The sequence below is a fragment of the Megalobrama amblycephala genome, linkage group LG3, assembly GCF_018812025.1.
Source record: "Megalobrama amblycephala isolate DHTTF-2021 linkage group LG3, ASM1881202v1, whole genome shotgun sequence".
NCBI lineage: Eukaryota > Metazoa > Chordata > Actinopteri > Cypriniformes > Xenocyprididae > Megalobrama > Megalobrama amblycephala.
In genome coordinates this window covers 9,325,416-9,346,749 of record NC_063046.1, presented here as the reverse complement: position 1 = coordinate 9,346,749, position 21,334 = coordinate 9,325,416, and the positions used below count along the sequence as shown (strand labels likewise).

The following is a 21,334-nucleotide window of genomic DNA, read 5'->3' as shown; positions in this document are numbered from 1 at the left end:
ATGTATGTTTTTTTCCTAATACAGAAAAAACAACTCATTCATCCATAAACACCGACAATTGTCCCTTGCCTAAAGCATTTGAAAAGAGATTACTGAGTGAATTCATCTACATTCACTGAGTATCCTGTCTCGACCTGTCATCGTGATCTGACGGTCCCAGATGGGCATTACATAACTTCAGACTTGTACTGTGACCAAATAAGCTAAAACAAACGTTCTAGCAAATGCATTAAGTCTGTAGGGACTGTTATGGGATTAGATCATGATATTCATCCATTTACAATGTTCTATATGTATTTTATATTGTTTCAATGTGCATATAAAACACATTATACTAGTATGCACATACATGTCCTAGCACTTTATTAAAATATTTATGACATAAACGTAAGCAGTGACAACTGTTTCCTAAAGTGTGACATGCTATTCTTCATCTAAAACTAATAATATATACAAAAACTTCAAATTTCACTTAAAATATGAACCAACATTACAGCATATTATGGTCTGATGTCCGAAAGCTAAACTGAAAACAATAATTAGTTTTTTTTGTTATAGAACCTTCACGACAGGCGCTGTAACCAATCAAAACAGACTGGGCCATCTGGCCAATCAGAGCAGAGCAGGCTTGCGGAAAGGCGGGATTTAGAGAGACTGATTCATCGGATGAGCCCTTTGAGAATCATTGAAGTATGTGGTCATGTGCAATGTGTATTATGAGAAAAGTGGTTTTTAATCTTTGATGCATGTAAACCTGTTGTAGGAGACCTCCTAAACAACATTAGCAGCCTTTAAAATAACATAATAGGGGCACCTTAAATTCATCTTTCTGTCAGGTGATATATCCATATATGGCTGAAAGTGCACATGGTGTGGGCGGGACTTTAGTGATGACACCGGGAGGAGATGGTAGCTAATGGAGGGCAAGTCTGAAGGGCACGTTTGCTTAAGCATGTCACCTGTAAAACTACTGAGAAGCCTCTAGACAGTGGCGATCATGCACCTTTATCCCTGTATCAACATACTTTCTTTATAATAATTCGAATTTGTTTGGACATTTGAATTGTTTGCCATTGATGTTTATTAAATATATAAAAATAATACTTAAAAAACCTTTGTAAAACAAATAATTTTTCCTTATTTTCTGGATACATGTATATTCACATTACTAAAATCCCTTTTACAATCAACTTTTACATTTAGATCATATTTCTTTTTCTTTTCTCTTTTTTTTAAAGAAAATAATTACAAAATGTTACGATATATAGTGGTACAACAGATTGCAATTTCTTTTAAAGCAAAATGTAAAGGGGAAAAAATCCATATTTTTCAGTAGTTATTTTCATTTTTAGAGCTGTTGTCTTTTTATAATTATAACCTCATTTGGAGGACACAAAAATGTCAATGGCTAAAAGTCAATAAACAAATCTATTGTACATAATGAAAGACAACACGTCGTGATGTAGGATGGAGCTTTTCCATCAGCTTTATAGATCTGCAAAATGCAAGTATGTCACTTTTAAAGTGTAAATCTGATCTCTGCTTATGGTTATCAATTCACAGTTGTGATCGAAACGGCTAAAGTCAAATATTGTGATCTGGCATTTTTTTTGTAGGACTACAGACATTTAAAGTTTAATTTAAAGCATTCACCAAATGCAGTCCTCTATCAGGCATAATTTAAAAGCAGTAGCACTGAAAGCAAAATAAAATACCTTAACATTCAAATGAAATGAAGTTAACTTACCGCAAATATTATTCTTTTATGTATTATGGCGTTTGATATAAATAATAAAAAAATCCAAAGGAAAATCCTGGCAGAGTTTCAGAAGGCAAGTCCTACATGTCACCTTAACAGGAGTCTGTTGGGCAGACCAGGGGATTATGGGTCGACTCCGGCTCATCCAGATGGAATCTCCCTACGCTTGATGCTGCCAGACCAAATGGTAGAGTCCACATCCAGTTTAATGAAGACATGCTGCAACAATAGAACAAACCGGATGTGTTGAGAGGGGAATACTGTTACGATACATAATGATTTTACCTAAACATACTTATGCCACTGATGCTAAATAATCACTGTGAAGTTATTGAATGAGAAAAGATGACCCCAGTTGACTCATTCATTTGGATAAAGCACGGATTAAATGGTCAAATGTTTGTACAATATCTTTCAAAACTTTATTTGATCAAAGTCAGCATTAAACAGAAGTTGCGATAGTCTTTCCTTCCCTAGACAGTACATCCTGGCTTCTTGAACAGGAAAAAATGTAGGGCGGGACTTCATTTTGACATTGGGGAATTAATGGGTTGGTTGTGGTTTGCTATTGGTCGATTTCATGTGAGTGACATGTTGCCCCTCCCTCATGCCAGTAAACACATCATCAGAGAAGAGATGTTGCGAGTGGGAGAGAAAGTTATTTTGATTACAATAGTGCATGAATTTCAAAAAATAATGATGTGCACAAATAAATCATTTATAATAAATATGACAATATACAACAACAAAAAAAGAATGGACAATTTTGGTGATTTTAACATCATTTCCTTCTCAAACTGATATCAACCACACATTATGGCTTAACTAGCTGAAGTAATACGCTCATTTCAGGTGTTGTGCCGAATTTCTAGAATTGTTTGGTTTAGGAGTAGGTGTGAGGGAGGGGTTAGGATTTGGGATGGGGTTAGGATTAGGCAATCAGGTAGCGACTTCAACAAGGGGGGTAATAATTTGGCAGGGGGTCGAAATTTGGCACAACACCAGCCACGCTTAGAGTAAGTTTGTACGGCCTGCTATGGGACGGTATTATAGAGGGTAGATGTCTTGCACAGAGTAAAGCTGCCTAATCCCACAGCCAGTAATTCTGCTGCAAAGAGGATTAGCTCCACCCCAACAGAACCATTGGCTATATTTAGATCACATATTCGCTGTGTTTCCTCCGCTCGCTCCGCCTCTTTACTTTCCCCTCCCTCTAATTCATCTAAATTTCCCAAGTGGGCAGTTGTACCCTGGCCTACTCTTTGGTTTAACATCATTGTTCTCAAACCTTGACAGGTGACAGACCACTTACTACACCACATTTAATGTCCTGTTTTGACAAATCAATCCATAATTTTGCTGTAATTAAATATAAACCTTGCACGAGACAAATATTCAAACACGTACGTGTTATCGCATAACATGACTGAATTTAAATAATTTATTATATAAATATATTAATTAACTGTATCTAAACTATGTCAGGAATTAGGGAAAAATGCCTTCCACTGAATGACAGAACATTTAGAATGTTATTTAGAATTTAGACAGAACACATTGGTGTCAGATATACTCGGCCAGTCTTTCTCTGTCTTGTTTTCCAAAGGCCAGAGGTCTGCAAGTGTAATCCCACAGTATTAAAGGGAACAGAGGTGGGAAGGAAAGACGGTAAAGCACACACAACCAATCTGAGCCCATCAAAACCTTCAAAGCTGATTGGAGTGTGACCGCAGTTCAGATCACCTGACTGACAGACATGAAAGCCTCTCAATACGTAATAAGTATTTGATTTCTTTAGATAATGATTTTCTTTAGATAATAAATATGAGGCATTGAAATGCCACTGAGAGTAAAATTCTTATTTTGTATCTGTTCATCAGAGAAAGAAAGCTTTGTGAAATGGACTTTATCCTCAGATCTACTCCACAGTGAAAAGATAAAGTCGCCATCTAGTGTTTCTTTGTGGAAGAACAAGAGCAACTAAGGAATGGAATATTAGCTTACTATTTATTGAATATTGTGCAGTATACAGCCTGAAAATAATGCATCACAGTTTCCACAAAAATATTAAGCATTTTCAACATTGATAATAATAATAATAATAATAAATGATTCCTGAGTGCCAAATCAGCATATTAAAATGATTTCTGAAGGATCATGTGACTCTGAAGACTGGAGTAATGAAATATAATAAAATACATTTTAAAATGTATTGAAATGGAAATTTTAAAATGTAATATTTTTTATAAAATTTTACAGACTTACAGACCTCAATAACATAAATAAATTGATAAAGGTTCACATTATGTTAAAAAGATCAAAGCATAATTTTCAAAAAAAGATGAATATCACAGAATATAGATATTGAGCAGAGAGAGACAAAACAAATTAGACTCACGCTTTATCTTAACATTTAACATTTGCATATTTGAGCTGTTTTAACTGAAAACAACTTGCACTGTCATTTCTTAAAATATGTCAGTGCCATTGTTTTGTCTCACGGTGCAAACCATTTTTTTTTTTCTAATTCACATTTATAAAAGCTACTTAAAGGTAGGGTAGGCGTTAGGCAATTTCAGAGCGGCTAGCAATAGCAAGCTAGCTTTGAAAGCGTAAGATCCCACCCTCCCTTCAGAGCGCCTCCAAAGCCACGCCTCCTCCAAAACACATGAACGCGCACAGCAGATTCACACATACTCCGTTTGCGGTGCGTGTTGCAGTACGTATGCGTTGCAGAAGCAGTACGCGCTATTGTGCTGTCACATATGCTGTGTTTGCAGTGTGCAACTGATCCGTGGCTGTATATCACAAACACAACATTTACTAAGCTATGAGAACAGTGGCTATATTTAAGGACTTGGTGCTTAATCTGGGCTGAAAGACTGTTGGACTCAGGCATATTGTTTTATTGTTATGATATGACAATGATGACAATTGTTGTCATTTAATAAAAAAACAAAAAACTTATTTTTACATATTTTTATTTAAAATGCAATATTTGTTTTGAATTCTCTTTGTATATAGGCTACACTCTTTCATAGATCCCTGCAAACATACCCCTGCGGGGCCCATGCTGGCTTTTTGCGGGCACAGTGGGCTAGGGCCAGCCCACGCCAAACCTAAACAGGCCCAGTGCGGCTTGCCCAGGCGAGGCCCACAGCTTTGGGCTCACTGCGGGCTCTCTGTGAGCAGCCCACACTAGCGAACTGTCCACATGGGCCAGCCTGTTCGAGCCAAGAGCAACTTTTGTACCTTTGGGCCCATGCAGGTTTTGTGTAAGCAGCCCACTTTCGTTTCCCATGCTCTGTTGGGCTGTATCTTTATACAGCTTTTTCTGTTTTCTCAAATGACATACATGTAAAATTACAAAAATAATCTGTAATTAATACAATAACAAAACAGTTGGATGATAAAACGGTCAAATGACTTGGCAGTATAAAGTAAAATCTCCTTATTTAAATAAGCTGAAAACACTGTCACATAGGGTGGCCATATGTCCGGATTTTGGCCGGACAGTCTGGATTTTAAGCCCCCTGTCCGGCGTCCGGCGCAGCCTCAAGCCGGACACTCATTTGTCCTCCTTTTTGGAGTTGCTGCGCTGAATCAGCCTAAAAAAACACGCTCTAGAATCTTTATTAGGACGCAGCAGCATAGCGTCTAATACCGTAAGATCTGGTCAAACAGACGATTGGCTGAAAGCGGTGTCAAATAAATATCTGATATATCATTGGTTAAAAATGTAAACAAGCCTGCTGGCTACATCATATCATCACGTTTTGTTTATGCATTACTGTTATTTCCAGAAGTCCAGAAATGTTATGTTTTCTGACACTGTGCCAGTCTGCCAGATTATTTTATTTATTTATTTAATTATTTTATTTCCAGAAGTCCAGAAATGTTATGTTTTCAGGCACTGTGCACTTTGCAATACTTTTTTGAAACAGACATCACAATGTCTTGAATAAATACAAATACTGTGAACAAACACTTTTTTGCCTCTTCTGTTACACACAGGTCTACATCAAATTGTCCAGCAATGAATAGAGTAGGCTTTTTCAGAATCACTGTATCATGATACCATCGATATAATGGACAAAATTGTATTACGAGTACATTGTAGTTACGAGTACACCAGAGTCCTATGCAATTATTCTTGCCTCACTAAATGCCGCAAAGTGTCCTCCTTTTTGGTGTTATGGAAATGGCCACCCTACTGTCACATGACCAGCAGCAGAACATTAAACGCTAACAGATCTGTCTAGATCTCAGAATCTTTACTTATTACAATCCATTTTGACTATTTCTTTCATACAAAACTTTTAGATGTTGATGTTTTATTGAAAATTGTCAATTTTAAAGTCATGGAGGTGAGCGTTTGCTTTAGTTGGGCTCTTGACTTCCTATCTGTAATGTTTCTCTGGCTGCTGTAACTGTGTGTTTTAGCAAAAATTGCAAGAGAAATTCTGGTTAGATGAAGTTCCCACATGGAAAGAACCTATATGTAGATATATGCGCATATATGAAACCTATATGCAGTGTATATGCACATATATGCTGCATATATGTACATATACAGTACAGTCCAAAAGTTTGGAACCACTAAGATTTTTAATGTTTTTAAAAGAAGTTTCGTCTGCTCACCAAGGCTACATTTATTTAATTAAAAATACAGTAAAAAACAGTAATATTGTGAAATATTATTACAATTTAAAATAACTGTTTTCTATTTGAATATATTTCACAAAGTAATTTATTCCTGTGATGGCAAAGCTGAATTTTCAGCATCATTACTCCAGTCTTCAGTGTCACATGATCCTTCAGAAATCATTCTAATATGATGATTTGCTGCTCGAGAAACATTTATTGTGTACAATTGTACAAAATATTTGTGTACAATATTTTTTTTCAGGATTATTTGATGAATAGAAAGTTCAAAAGAACAGTGTTTATCTGAAATCTAATCTTTTGTAACATTATAAATGTCTTTACTGCCACTTTTGATTGATTTAATGCATCCTTGCTGAATAAAAGTATTCATTTCTTTAATTTCTTTTCCAAAAAATAAAAATAAAAATTCTTACTGACCCCAAACTTTTGAACGGTAGTGTATAATGCTACAGAAGCTTTGTATTTCAGATAAATGCTGTTCTTTTGAACTTTCTATTCATCAAAGAATCCTGAAAAAAAAGTACACAACTGTTTTCAACATTGAAAATAATCATAAATGTTTCTTGAGCAGCAAATCAGCATATTAGAATGATTTCTGAAGGATCATGTGACACTGAAGACTGGAGTAACGATGCTGAAAATTCAGCTTTGCATCACAGGAATAAATTACTTTGTCAAATATATTTAAATAGTACACAGTTATTTTAAATTGTAATAATATTTCACAATATTACTGTTTTTTTTACAGTATTTTTAATTAAATAAATGCCTTGGTGAGCAGACGAAACTTCTTTTAAAAACATTAAAAATCTTAGTGGTTCCAAACTTTTGGACTGTACTGTATGTACATATAATATAGGAAAACGGACAATTTTATATATGTCACATATATTAAAAACCTATATCAAAACCTATATTGAAACATATATGTTTATATAGGTTTTTTCCATTATTGATGATTCAATCATCATACAGTGGTCAGAATCAAAGAGATTTACATTTGACAGAGTATGATTTAGGAAATATTTGAGTGGCAGATACCCCTTTTTTTAACAGTCATGAACCGTTATTTTCATTAATGGTAAATGTGTGGCACCCTGTGCTGCCAGACTTATTGTTGTAGATTAATAGTGCGGGCCTAGTGAGGGCTTCCTGGGGGCTAATTGAGAGCTTACACTAGTGATTCTGTTACATACTAAAACCGCAAGTAGGTGGCGGTAAGTCTTAATGTGTGAGTCACGGAGTCATCCGTTAACAATTAGTTCAAACTTTGACCTGTGGAAGGCAGTAATACACTTAGCAGCGTCTACACTGCCGGATTTCTAATAGAGAAGAAGAAAGCTAGTTCAAGATGAGCATTCATGGTTAAAAACGTATATAATTATTATTATTATTATTTTTTTTTTTTAAATGACCGATCGTATCGTTTAAAGCCCTTTGAAGCTGCGCTGAAACTGTAATTTTGACCTTCAACCGTTTGGAGTCCATTGAAGTCCACTATAAGGAGAAAAATCCTGGAATGTTTTCATCAAAAACCTTAATTTCTTTTCAACTGAAGAAAGAAAGACATGAACATCTTGGATGACATGGGGGGTGAGTAAATTATCAGGAAAATTTTATTTGAAAGTGAACTAATCCTTTAATCTAAGCCCAGTCTGTGAAATTAAAGCTTTATCTATAACCATGAATTTCTTTTAAAATCCCCAGAAGAGGAAGAAGAAAACACAACGACATCCACAAACTTCCCAAACTCAGCATGAATCAACTTTGACATATCTGGCCAGAGTCTGACAGCCTGTTAGCCTCCTCCTCCAGCAAGTCCTTCAACGTACAAAACAGCTTTTGTGACGGGACAAAACTGGCAATGTACTTCATTGTGCCAAGCTTGTTTCCCATCTCTCTTCATTGGTGGCAGACTGGGAACGTCGGATTACAGATGGCATATTGAAATTCACCTCACGTTTGCCTCTACTCTGGCTATCGCAAATGTGTTCAAGTGCAGCTCAGCATGACATAGAGAGAGAAGAGTCTTTTCTTGTACTATTTCCTTATTTATCTAACACCAGAACTCTGCTGGGGGAGAGAATGGAGGCCTGGGGCTTTCTGAAGAAGACACAGTTCATTGAGGATCATGAAGCTCATTATTCAGAGACCCTTGAACTTCCATTCACAACACACACAAGCAGTGCCTCACAATAAATATGCAAATAATGTGTTTTGGAAATATTATTTGTTTTAAAAGGGGTTAATAGTGTCAGATGTAGGCAGTAGGCACATTTCGACTGTATCACACTTTCATCTGGACTGTCATTATTCCAATGCAAGAACCACCGATAGGTATTTTGGATATCTTTTGATAAACTTTTTGATGCTAAAGACCCCCAAATACAACCTTGTTGATAAATACAAAGCCAGCTGTATGTTATTATGTGTAAAAATCCATAAAGCGTGAGAAAATATTAAATGTAGTATTATTAATTAAATCAAATAATTGCTTCCAAAATTAAATATTTTGCTCTTCCATTGTCAGTTTATTAAAACATATGGTTAAAATATTATTTGAAAAATATTTATTATATATGTTAAAAAGAACAAATTATGAGAATAATAAAAATATAAAATAATAGCATTAATGTCTTGATTTTTGAAAGGACAGTGAAATAACTACATTTAGTGCAGATTTCTTAAACATATTTCATTAATATCTAAAGTGCACACATTCGTTTTGTCAACCCTATAATGCATTTTTGTAAAAACAATAAATAAATCAAATTAATTAGCCTAATAAAAGCTCTAAAATTTTATTCAAAATACCCTCTGGTTTGAAAAACCCATAGGCAACATTATTAACATTAACAGAATGCCATATAATTATAAGATTATTCTTTGTTTTGTCAATATGATCGACTGTTTTCTCAGTTTTGGTATAAAATCAACTCGAGTTTTTGAAATGCAGTCATTTTACTTACCAATAGGGGGCGGAACAACAAACTAAAAAACACCTGCTGATAACTAATCCTGCTGAAAACATCCAGTTTAAACATCCTTAAAGTAGATTGTGCGGGCAGTGATATCAGTAATATAGTCTTTATTATAAACTAAACTCCAGAAATGTCTCTGGTGGAGACGCTCATCAAACTGGTATTTCACGAGGGAAATTAGAAGGGCGTGGCTTAGACATCCCGGAGCTTGTAAAGGTACGATGGGTCTAAATAATAATTTTTCTATTTAAACTAATAACTATATATTTTCAATTCAATGTCTATAAATGTTTCTCAGTCTCATTACTCATGTGTAAATTATTTTTCAGACCGCTGCTGGACAGTGTTGTCACCTGATACCCGTTACTTTTTTCAGCGCTGGTGAAGATGGACCAATCATATTCGTTTGCGATTACAGAATAATTTGTTTTTTTGGTGACAATTTTATAGAGATTACTGTGGCGTATTTCTTTTTGATTGTCAGGTACTATTCCTTATAAATAACAGATATAAATGATTACAGTTTTAGTGTGCATATATCTGTAATAAGTAAATAAAACGACCCTAAGGTTTCAATGCTTCCCAATGGTGGATTCGGATTTCTGGGCCACCACTTGGAAGAAGTAAAAAAAAACTGATAGGAAAGTTTTTGGTCATCAACATTTGCCTCCCACTGGTTAAAGATCACAGTTAATATGTTTCCTCAAAGAGTGTCATGAAACATGGATTTTATCTGACCTGTTTCCAGTTTATTTGTACCCTCAAAACGGCGGTAGACGTGTTTAGTTAGAGGTAAGTGGTTTATTTGGAGAAATATAGAAGCGTGTGAATGTGATTGACAGCTTTTGTTTAGTTATAACTTATGGATACACCTGACGTGTATTTTACGGACGTGCTATATTAACACGTCAAAAACAAAACAGGTCTTATGTTTTCAAGTGTTTACGGTTAAGGTGGTTAGCTTATATTAAATATAAGGAAATTAAATTTGACTTGAATCTTGTTAAAAAAGTGAACAGGTGCACAAATTAAACACAGTATATTGGGATTGGGACACTTTTTTTCAGTCATCGCAATGGCAAAAAGTGTCCCAATCAACCTGAATTCAGCTCTACAGATTTAATCTGTTTTTCTTTGTGTTTCATTCTTACTTTTTCAGTCAGTTACTTAGCTTGTTTGTATGTTTATTCATTTATTTAATAAATGAATAGCCACTGTGTTATGCTTTACTTCAGAATTTAAGCAGTTGTGTTTCACATTTCATCAGTTTTTCTGATATTACAGTTATTTATTCTGTATTTTTAAATCTGTGCTAAAAGCTTTCAGTGCAACACAAAAATATCTATATATATATATATATATATATATATATATGTATGTGTGTGTGTGTGTGTGTTTGTGTGTATAAATGTATGTGTATATATGTATTTAGATTGATTATTTATTTATTAAGCTATTAAAGGTGCTAAAGAGGATCTTTTAGTCGACTGAGAAACCAGACTGAGTTTTTGAAATGAGCGCATGCGTAAGAACAACCCCCCCCCCCTCCTTTCGAGGGAACGCCTCCCAAAACTCGTGCACGAGTATTGGAGCACAAGTGTTTACCACCGGCATTCGCTGTGTCGTGTTAGTGGATTCATTATGTCGGACTCACCGCAGGTAACTCATAATCTCCTGTCTCCGGACAAAAACATCACATGCGGCGCCTGTGGAGTGTGGAAAGTTACTGGAGCGCGCAGCCGCGCTCGTCTCTCACAAGGAACGTCATGGCAGTGATTGACAAGCCAGAGGGCCAATCGTTTACGCGATTGGCTGATGTTTTTAAGGCCCTACCTCGTGCACAGATGATGTATATTAATATTATTCCTTTCAGTGCACCTAATAAATAGTCTTTTATCAGTTAGTAAAGACAGTTTCAAGTAATATTGCAAAAATGTATAAAACAAAACATCCTCTTTAGCACCTTTAAAGGGTCAGTTCACCCAAAAGTGAAAATAATGTCATTAATTACTTACCCTCATGCTGTTCCACACCTGTAAGGCCTTTGTTAATCTTCGGAACACAAATTAAAGGTGCAATATGTAAGATTTTTGCAGTAAAATATCCAAAAACCACTAGGCCAGTGTTATATATTTTGTTCACTTGAGTACTTACAATATCCCAAATGTTTCCAACTATTTGTAAATCGTGAGAAAATTGCAATTTTAACCAAGGCTCCGGGACGTGTGAGGAGTCGCCTGTCAATTGCGTCATACCCGCGTTACCCTCGGTTTCCGGTTTTATTTTGTAGAAACCATGGAAACACCAAAGACGCTTTAAAAGATTACACGTTTTAATAGACAAGGGAACAACTGTTTTGATATATTTATAGACGGTAAACAAATTGTTGTTAAATAGCTCAACACGTTTAGCCTTTTTTTGATTTACCATGCTTTACCATGCCTCAGAGAAAAACACTATTTTGTCAAATAGCTAACATAGCATAATCAGATGCAGCTTTATTTTTAGTAACAGTAATACAGAATTTTCTCCATCATACAATACATTTTAAAATTAATTGCCTGCCATTTATCAACAGTATTGATCAACATAATGATATTCTAAAATCGATCTATCTTACTGCAGTGTGTCTCAAACAAGAGTCTCACAGCAGCTGCCGAGTGAACGCAGAGTAACGTTATTACATCATTTTCAACACACTCAAATGTATCTAATATGATAAACAGAGCTGTGTTACCTCATACTCATGACCAGAAAAGCGGAAAAGCGGCGCCGGCGACTGTGGCATAATAAAAGTCCCGCTGCTCGTGAGGCGTGTGTTGCGCAATCGCTCCAGCTCCTCGTTCAGCTCCACAACACTCGGTCCTGCTCTGCTTCATACTACAGTAACGTTAATAATCGCATCCATGAACATGAGTTCTTCCCGACTCCAATCCCTATTCTTTTGCACCGTCCGTTAAGGTGAAGACCACATGTCCCAAGATTCCACGCTCAAACTTGGCGTCATCAAGCTACGCCTTTGTTTTGAATAGGCCTCTAGCGACCTCTGGCGGACAAAATTATTACATATTGTACCTTTTAAGATATTTTAGTTGAAATCCGATGGCTCAGTGAGGCCTGCATAGCCAGCAATGACATTTCCTCTCTCAAGATTCATTAATGTACTAAAAACATATTTAAAATCAGTTCATGTGAGTACAGTGGTTCAATGTTTGTCCACGACACTGTTGTCATGTGGTTTCTACGTCAGTAAAGGCGGTAACAAAGGGTAACTGACGTCATTGACAGGCGACTGCACTGCCCCGTGTCACTGTTTAGAATGGGAATTTTCTCATGATTTACAAGTAGTTGAAAACATTAGAGATATTGTTAGTAATCAGCTGGACAAAATATATAACACTAGCCTAGTGGTTTTTGGATATTTTACTGCAAATATCTTACAAATTGTACCTTTAAATATGTTTTTAGTACATTAATGGATCTTGAAAGAGGAAATGTCATTGCTGGCTATGCAGGCCTCACTGAGAAAAAGGATTTCAACAAAAATATCTTAATTTGTGTTCCGAAGATGAACGAAGGTCTTACAGGTGTGGAACTGCATGAGGGTGAGTAATAAATGACATTATTTTAATTTTTAGGTGAACTAACCCTTTAATGTGTTGTAATATATGATAATTGCCTTTCATTGGAGCTTAAAATTTTTCATTCAAGTCAAACAACTAATGAACTCATCGGTAATCCTTCTCCTTAAAGATCATAGTAGTTTCTCAATCTCAAGTGGACTGACCAGTTGATCATTTGTATCAATTAGTTACGTTTGTTGTATTTAGTGTTTCTTGGCATGGTTTCCTCTATCAGTTTTTACAGTGTGACATCAGTAAGGCAAAACAGGTAAATATTGCCCCATAAAAAGAGTGATCGTTTCCCTCAGGGAGGAAAGCAGCAGGCACAAACAGCAGGTTTTGAGAGCATCAGGTAGGAGAACATTAACCAGACGCAGGCATCAGACGGCACAGCGAACAGCAGTGGCCTCTGTTACTCAAGTGCTCTTGGAAACAGACACCTGAGCCACAGCCTCCTTGTCCTCCCCCACCCATGACATCACACGCCTCTTATCTGCTGCCAAACACAAAGCCGCATTTAGCTCAAAGTAATCAGCGCTGTGACCTAACCTGCCATGCACTGGAGATGCATGAAGATTCAGGTGTGCTTTTTGGTACGTTTGATTCGTGTAATGTGCTAAAATAATAATGGATATATGAGCTCTGCTGGACTCAGCTTGGAGTTCTCAAGACCTGAGGTAAGATGTCATCCAAGGAGTTTGTTAAAACATGAGAAATGCATATAAAATATATGTATTAAAAACCTGTGGCATGAGTTCTGAGCCAATGAAAGAGCAAATTGAGCTTTGGCAGCAGACACGGTTTTAGAAGCAATGAATTTAGAATTTCTTTTAAATGTGTTTGTCAGTAGTTTTTAGGTTTTTAGCTGATCTTTAAAGTTACATCATACTGTCATGTGTCACATGAAGTGCAAAGTGTTACCTACAGGAGGGATCCAACAGGCTAGAACTAGTAAAAGTTTGGGGTCAGTTAGACATTTTAATGTTTTTGAAAGAAGTGTCTTCCATGCTCACCAATGCTGCATTTATTTGATCAAAAATACTGTTTAAAATTTGTGAAATATTATTATGATATATTTTAAAATGTATTTTATTCCTGTGATGGCAAAACTTTTTTCATCAGCATCATTACTCCAGTCTTCAGTGTCACATGACCCTTCAGAAATCATTCTGATGGTGCTCAAGGAACATTTCTGATGATCAATGTTGAAAACAGTTGTGCTGCTTAATATTTTCTATATTTTAATATATTCTTTGATTTAATAGAAAGTTCAAAAGATCAACATTTATTTGAAATAAAAATGTAATACAACTGTATGTTGATCAATTGAATGCATCATTGCTGAATGAAATTACACATTTCCTTAAAGGAGACCTATTATACCCCTTTTCACAAGATGTAATATAAGTCTCTGGTGTCTCCAGAATGTGTCTGTGAAGTTTCAGCTCAAAATACCCCACAGATCATTTATTATAGCTTGTCAAATTTGCCCCTATTTGGGTGTGAGCGAAAACACGCACATTTTTTGTGTGTGTGTTCCTTTAAATGCAAATGAGCTGCTGCTCCCGGCCCCCTTTCCAGAAGAGGGCGGAGCTTTAACAGCTCACGCTTCGGTTGCTCAACAACAACAACAAAGCTGGAGAATCTCATGCAGCCAAAATAACAATTGTCAGTAACGGTGTTCAGCCTTAAACCGGAGTCGACACTGATGGAGAGACTCAGGAAGAAGTTACAACTTTTAGAATGAAACTGGACGTTTCTGAACGGTTAGTGGATAAATTTATGTAGTTGATGTGGAGTTGCCGTCATGTTAATCTTTTGTGCAAATACAGCATTTAACTGACCCTCGTTTGTGAAGCAGTCCGGTGTAAAATGATTTGCGCAAATATATAACACTTTACCGACTTTCTTCGGCACATTTCCTTCATAAATGAAATTCAACTACGGTGTCTTCAGTGTCCATCGCATTTGGAGAGACTGTTTATGATTTATGGGGATTACTGTAAAAAAAAGGAGTGGGTGGTTTTTTATCATTATAGGCTGGTTGTTTACACTGCAGTGCGGACACACATCTGTGCTCAAACACCTTATAAAAGTGAATTTTGCATAATAGGTCCCCTTTGAAAAAAAACATACTGACCCTGAACTTTTAAGGAATAATAGTGGTACTCGTCTTGGCATGTAGAGATCTGATTCAAACAGACAGTTTTCAGTGGTTAGATTGATATTTTTGAGATAAATATGCTGTGGTTTTCCAGCCGTAACACTTGGATAGAATGGTGGACCTCACGCTTTGAAGTGTCAATCATTGTTGCTATGGAAATTCAAACAAACCAAGTAGTTAAACATCAAGCCCCACCTCCACACCTTTCAGTTGTGACCCTCCCCCAAAACACACATAAACACTCACTCACTCACTCAAGCATTACTAATGCGACTCTCTGGAGAATTATATAGACTATAAACAGTTACAAATTCAGAGCAGCTTTTGAACTGCAGCGCATCAGGAACCACTTCAAAACGTGCATTGATCAGAAGGTGTGGTCTTTTCAGGTCAGAGTAATAAAAAGCTTTATGTCTCAAATGACATTTAATAACACTCAGTTTCCACACCCAGTTTGTGTTCGTGACTCAGGACATTGTTGACATGATATTGACAAATCTTTGATATTTTTCTTTTCATTTACTTAAGCTGTGTATAAAGTCTGATTTTGCCAAGTCTTTTCTAATAGGATGTAAAAGTGAAGCAGGCTCTGCCTTGCCCGACAGTACCGTCATGATCAGGTGTCAGTAAGGGACACCAGTATCACATGTCACTATTGAGTGTTGCTGTTCCATGTGCTTGAACACTGTCACACCACAACAAAAACAGTGGTATTTACCTGATGTCGTATAGTTTTCAAAAATGTATGATCACACAATTGGCTAGGGACTGCATTAAACTTGGTCATATGGCGTATGTTTCAGTGCTTCCTTTAGTTATAATTTTAAATAATGCCTAAAACCCACAAAGATATATCCTACCCACATCCTAAACCTATTTACGGTGCCTATAGATAGTCTTCATACCCTGTGAAAATCTTTAGCTTATGTCAAATTACACCCTGGAAAATAAAATAATTTTTTTTTTTTAGCTGTATTATAACCCTCATCATCAATTTGAAAATATCATTGTAAAACATTCTATTAAAAATAGAAAAACTAGAACAACAGTTTTGGAAAAGTCATCATTCGTCTGATTTAATACTTCATAGAGACACCTTTTGCTTTAATTACAGCCATTGATCTTTTTGGATATGTCTGGACTAGCTTTGCACACCTAGATTGGGGAATATTTGCCCATTCTTCCTTGCAGAATTGCTCAAGTTCAGTCAAATTAGTGGCAATGGACTTCTCTCTTCAAGTCCATCCACAGATCGGATTTAAGTCAGTGCTCTGACTTGGCCACTCACGGACATTCACCTTCCTATCCTTCAGCCATTGCGTTGTTCTTTTGGCGGTATGTTTAGGATCGTTGTTTTGTTGGAAGCTGTCTAGCAGAGGGACGCAGGTTTTCCTCAAGAATTTGGATGTACTTGGCAGCTTCCATTTTCCCTTGAATCCTGACCAATCGCCCAGTCCCTGCTGAAGAGAAACACCCCCACAACATAACGCTGCCATCGCCATGCTTCACAGTAGGTATGGTGTGTTTTGGGTGGTGTGCTGTGTTTGCTTTTCACCAAACATAGCGCTTGGAGTTCAGTCCAAAAAGGTCAACTTTGGTCTCATCAGACCATAGCACCTTTTGCCAGATGGCATCAGAGTCTTCCAGGTGTGTTTTTGCATAGCGCAAACAAGGCCGAGTGAACTTTTGATGAACTTTTTTGATCCACTTCACAGGGGCACAAGGATGTCCATGGGGAGGCCAAGCAATGGGTTTGGCGCCTTACAACACCCCTTAGCTGTTATAAATGCTTATATGATGCTTGAAGTGCAGATTTTTAAAGTCTGCAATGTGTATAACATGGTATAAACAGTATTGCAGAATATCTATCTTGTTGTATTCAATTATTTACATTTAGCTTTATTTTCCCAGTTGTCTACAACATATGCAGGTCAAACTTGCCATACATTTTTGGGTTGCAACCCACACTCTTAAAAATGCTGTGTTAAAAACAACCCAAGTTGGATTAAATATGGACAAACCCAGCATTTGAAAACCCAGAACATATTTTGGAAATATTTTAAGCAAGCAATACAGTAATTCTTAATCAATAGTTGAGTTAAATAAAACTACCCAGCAGGTTGGGCAAACATTTAACCCATTCGCTGGATTAAAACAACCCAATCGCTGTGTTTGTCCATTTTGTTTTTAACCCAGAATTTTTTAGAGTGCACCAACTGAGAACCACTGTCATATATTATCAGAATCCACTAGTATTTATAATATTTTATCTAATTATTTAGAATTCTGTTGGACTCTTGTATTGTGTGTGCATAATTTATCTGCTTTGTTTAAAAAAAGACAGGCTTATTTAATATGGAAATCAATTTCAATATAGAGTAAAGCTGCTTTGAAACGATATGTATTATAAAAAGCGCTATACAAATGTGCATAGAGTAGGGGTTTGTTCTATCACTTGGGGAGGGGAAAAAAAGAGTAAAAAGCAAAACAAAAGCAGCTGCTACTTCAGCCACATTTTAGACTTCTGCTAATTAAATCTTCACACCTGAGGCACTAATGCCGACCCGATTATTACTATACTACCAAGGCCAGTACCTGAACATGTTATTACCCATTTTAAACATTGACTGTGCTTTATCTGCCGCACAAAAGTCCAGAGGAAATTGCACAATGCTGATCACTCCGAGGTTTATGCAATATCAAAAGCCCCATAATCTTCTTGGGGCCTCCGTTCAGAGTCTTGACACATGATAATTATCTCATAATTCAGAAAAGCTGCCCCGATTATTAGGTTAGATCAAATTATTATAATTTGTCATTTTGCAGTCGCTTGTAATTCCAAAAGGCCTTAAAGACATTAATTGCAGGGTCCTCATGGATCATCATGCGATCAAGTCCCTCGCTCAACGGTGAAACATGCAGGATTTAACTTTTATTCTTTGCAGTACAAGGCCAGTTACACTACCAAAAGTTTAAGCTTGGTAAGATGTTTTAAATAAACAGTGCCTTGACCTTGATGTTTTAAAATGTTTTTGAAAGAATTCTCTTATTTAAAACGGAAATCTTTTGGAACATAAATGTCTTTACTGTTACTTTTGATCAATCTAATGCATGCATACATCAGATGCATCAGAAATGTGCAGTATATGTGAACCTGGTGGTTGCTCTAGAATTGCCTTTTTAAGGGTTCGAGCCTAGCTACAGGTACATCCTTTCAGTTATCAATACAGATCTTTAACCCCGTTTACACTTTTTATTAGCATTGTCCATTGGTGGTCAGTCAGAGGAGAAGCATTGCACCAGCTATTAGCATCTCAAATACTTTCTGACCACTTATGATGTGATTTGGAGGAGCGGGTCTCTGATTTTGTGATTAAAAATTGTGCATCATTTACACTTACGTGCTTTTCCAGATTTTCAATTGGAAAGATTTTTTCTCCTAAGGCAAAATTTAAAACCCTTTTGCAAGACGCATTAGCATACAGACTACAGATCCAATGTGGTCATGGTTTTCAACGTGGTTTACTACGGAATGTGTTTTGAGTGATTGGCGTACCAAACACCAGGTGTAAACTAAGCCTAAAGAGCCAAGCCATTTTTGAGCATCAGTCGGCTTAGTTTTGTTCCACACCTTTGGTTCTAGTCGGCCACTGTCGGGGGTTTTTGGGCTGATTCAGCATGTTGAATCAGTGTCAGTGAGAGATCTCTGATTGGCTGTTCACTCAGCTTAGTGAACGAGTCAATGCACAAGAATAAAGGCGAGCAATGAAGTTACATAATCTTACCTGAGCATTCCAATGCACAAATATTTTCATAATGACATGAGCCATCTGTGATGAAGAAAATGATCTGATATTCAAAATCGTAAGAAAGCACTGCTTTGTTTACGGCTTGTATATCTGCAGTCCTAGTTTCGGTTTCCTTTTATGAATGATGAATGTAGACTATCGATACCTGCTGATTTAGACAGATATTTACTTACACACAGGCGCAGAACGCACATGCTTGTTGTCAGTCGCCTTGAGTTCTTTTGGTGTGTTCGAGCGCAGTTTTGCGAGAGGCGACAACACAGTCAGTGTTGTGTCCCGGGCTTAAGTCTCTCCGGAATAGCATCTGTTAGTTATGAAAGCTTGTTTCTGCCATGGAATAAAAAAATAAAAAAGACTTTTATTTGAGAATTGAGACTTTTTATCTCACAATTCTGACTTTTCTTCTCAGAATCGTGGGATATAAGCTTGCAGTTGCATGTTACAAAGTCAGAATTGCGTGATATATGTTGCAATTGCTTGATATAAAAGTTGTCACCTCTCGTCGGCTGCATCTTGTCCAAAAAGCTGTGCTTGAACACACCAAAAGGACTAAAGGACCTTTTTTGTAGTTTATATCTCACATTCTGACTTTTTTCTTGCAATTGCGAGTTTATATCCTGCAATTCTGACTTTATATCTTGCAGTTCTTACTTTTTTCAAGCTTACAAAGTTAGTGTAATATGACACTTATTGGTTGTATTTGGCCTTTAATGGTTTCCAATTGATTTTAAAAAGAGTCAGTCATATTATATCCATATTTAGAGTGCTGTAAGAATAAGTCCTAAAACCCATAAATAAGCCAATGTTTTTTTTTTTTTTTTTTTAAATCAGTAAGTTTTCACACGTCTTGAAAAAGGTGGTTGGTAACATGTGGCTAAATGGCACAAACATAATTTTTTTATTTTGTGTCTTGCATCACCCCTTCATTTTGGGAAAGGTTCCTCTATGCATTCACATGTTTCTTGTCACTCTCAAATGAAAATAAAAAAGCAGTCCTGCATGGTACTACGTTTTCCATTTGACAGGTCTCGGGTCTACTCATTTCCTTCCTCCCTCATAGAGTCAGTACTATCGCTATTGTTCATTACTATGTAAAAGCAGGTGTCAGAAAAAGAGGTTTCCGTAACCATTTCAGCTGGGAGGAAATCTATATTTGATCTTTGTTCTTGTCACATGTACAGCAAAGTGTTTCAGTGCCTATGAGTGATGAAACAACTTCCCCTTTTAAATTGTTGCTGGCATTGCTCTTTGTGCACTTTATGCAATAGAACATTATGAAAGGAACCCAGAAGAGCCACACCTCAAGGTGGGAAGTCCAGTTTCTCCTTTGATGTTCTGATGGCTGTAGATGAACTCCATTGCCAAGTATTTGATGTATAAGCTTGTATTGGTACAGTATATATCAGCTTACAGCACAGGTGTATTGTAGTGAAATGCTAGACAACTTAAAGGCAGTTTCACTGGTTCTTACTGCATTCAGGTTCAACCAGGTGTTTCTGTCTCATTTCATGGAGAATAATACCACAGTTGACCAGCAAAAACTTTCTTCCTTAATATTATTGGGTCTCATAAATGAATAATTGCATGGATTATTTATATTTATATATGCATTAGAGAATTAATTTTACAAAATTGTATCCGCCTAAAGCTGGGTGCACACTGTTGCTTGTCAGACTGTACGAACATGATCCTCGTCGCATTGTTGGATCTCAGCTGTCCTATACGTCAGACTGTACGACAGTCAAGACACGTTAAAAATGGATGCACGCTTGAAAACTTGTCCCGGGTTTTACATCAACCCACACATGTTCAATGACAGTTAAATTTGATCTTGAAAAACGAAGACAATTTGACGTTTGTCATAGAAGTCATACTGCAGGACTGTGTACAAAATCTTCTGACACTGCCAGAATTTTGTCGGAGGTAAAATTTGATCGCAGTGGTCATTAAGCGGCTGTCGATGAACGTCAAACTAGTGATCAGAGACTACAGATTTTAACCTAGGATTATAGGAATCTTTTAGGATTCTCAAAATTTGTCTCAGATGACCAAATCGTGGCCAAAATCGCACAGTGTGCACCCACCTTTAGTCACAGCGTTGTGTTCATAACCTCGTTAATGCATTTGGAGTATCATAAATGAGCGAATGCTTGCCCAAGGTTATAATTTGCATAAATATTTAGATTCATGTTCAGAAGGCCACCAATAGTAATTGTGCATACGTGTTTGTTCCTAATTTTTTTTTCCCTGTAATACACAATACTTTTTAGTACAAACTAGTTATTGATGATTTCATGCACAAATTCGTGCATATGCACAGTTAGTGAATG

At 36.5% G+C, this 21,334-nt stretch overlaps 2 protein-coding genes across 9 annotated transcripts in view; one reads left to right on the top strand and one right to left on the bottom strand.

The window, feature by feature from the left end:
* sv2ba (synaptic vesicle glycoprotein 2Ba) overlaps positions 1-9,584 on the bottom strand; it is a 29,563-nt gene extending 19,979 nt beyond the window's left edge. The window contains exons 1-2 of one of the 2 annotated variants that reach the window (XM_048183739.1): positions 9,397-9,584; positions 1,748-1,978 (exon numbers count right to left, since the gene is read on the bottom strand). The gene's annotated coding sequence lies outside the window, so the exon portion shown is untranslated. The remainder of the gene's footprint in view (positions 1-1,747; positions 1,979-9,396) is intronic. The other variant, XM_048183740.1, reaches the window with a different exon arrangement.
* Positions 9,585-10,045: 461 nt separating this feature from the next.
* LOC125264444 (A-kinase anchor protein 13-like) overlaps positions 10,046-21,334 on the top strand; it is a 110,969-nt gene continuing 99,680 nt past the window's right edge. For 6 of the 7 annotated variants that reach the window (XM_048183734.1, XM_048183738.1, XM_048183737.1 and 3 more), the window contains exon 1: positions 12,960-13,013. In XM_048183734.1, coding sequence (XP_048039691.1) covers positions 12,977-13,013 — 37 coding nt within the window. In that variant the 5' untranslated portion in view covers positions 12,960-12,976. Of the gene's footprint in view, positions 10,201-12,959; positions 13,014-21,334 lie in introns of those variants that run through there. The other variant, XM_048183736.1, reaches the window with a different exon arrangement.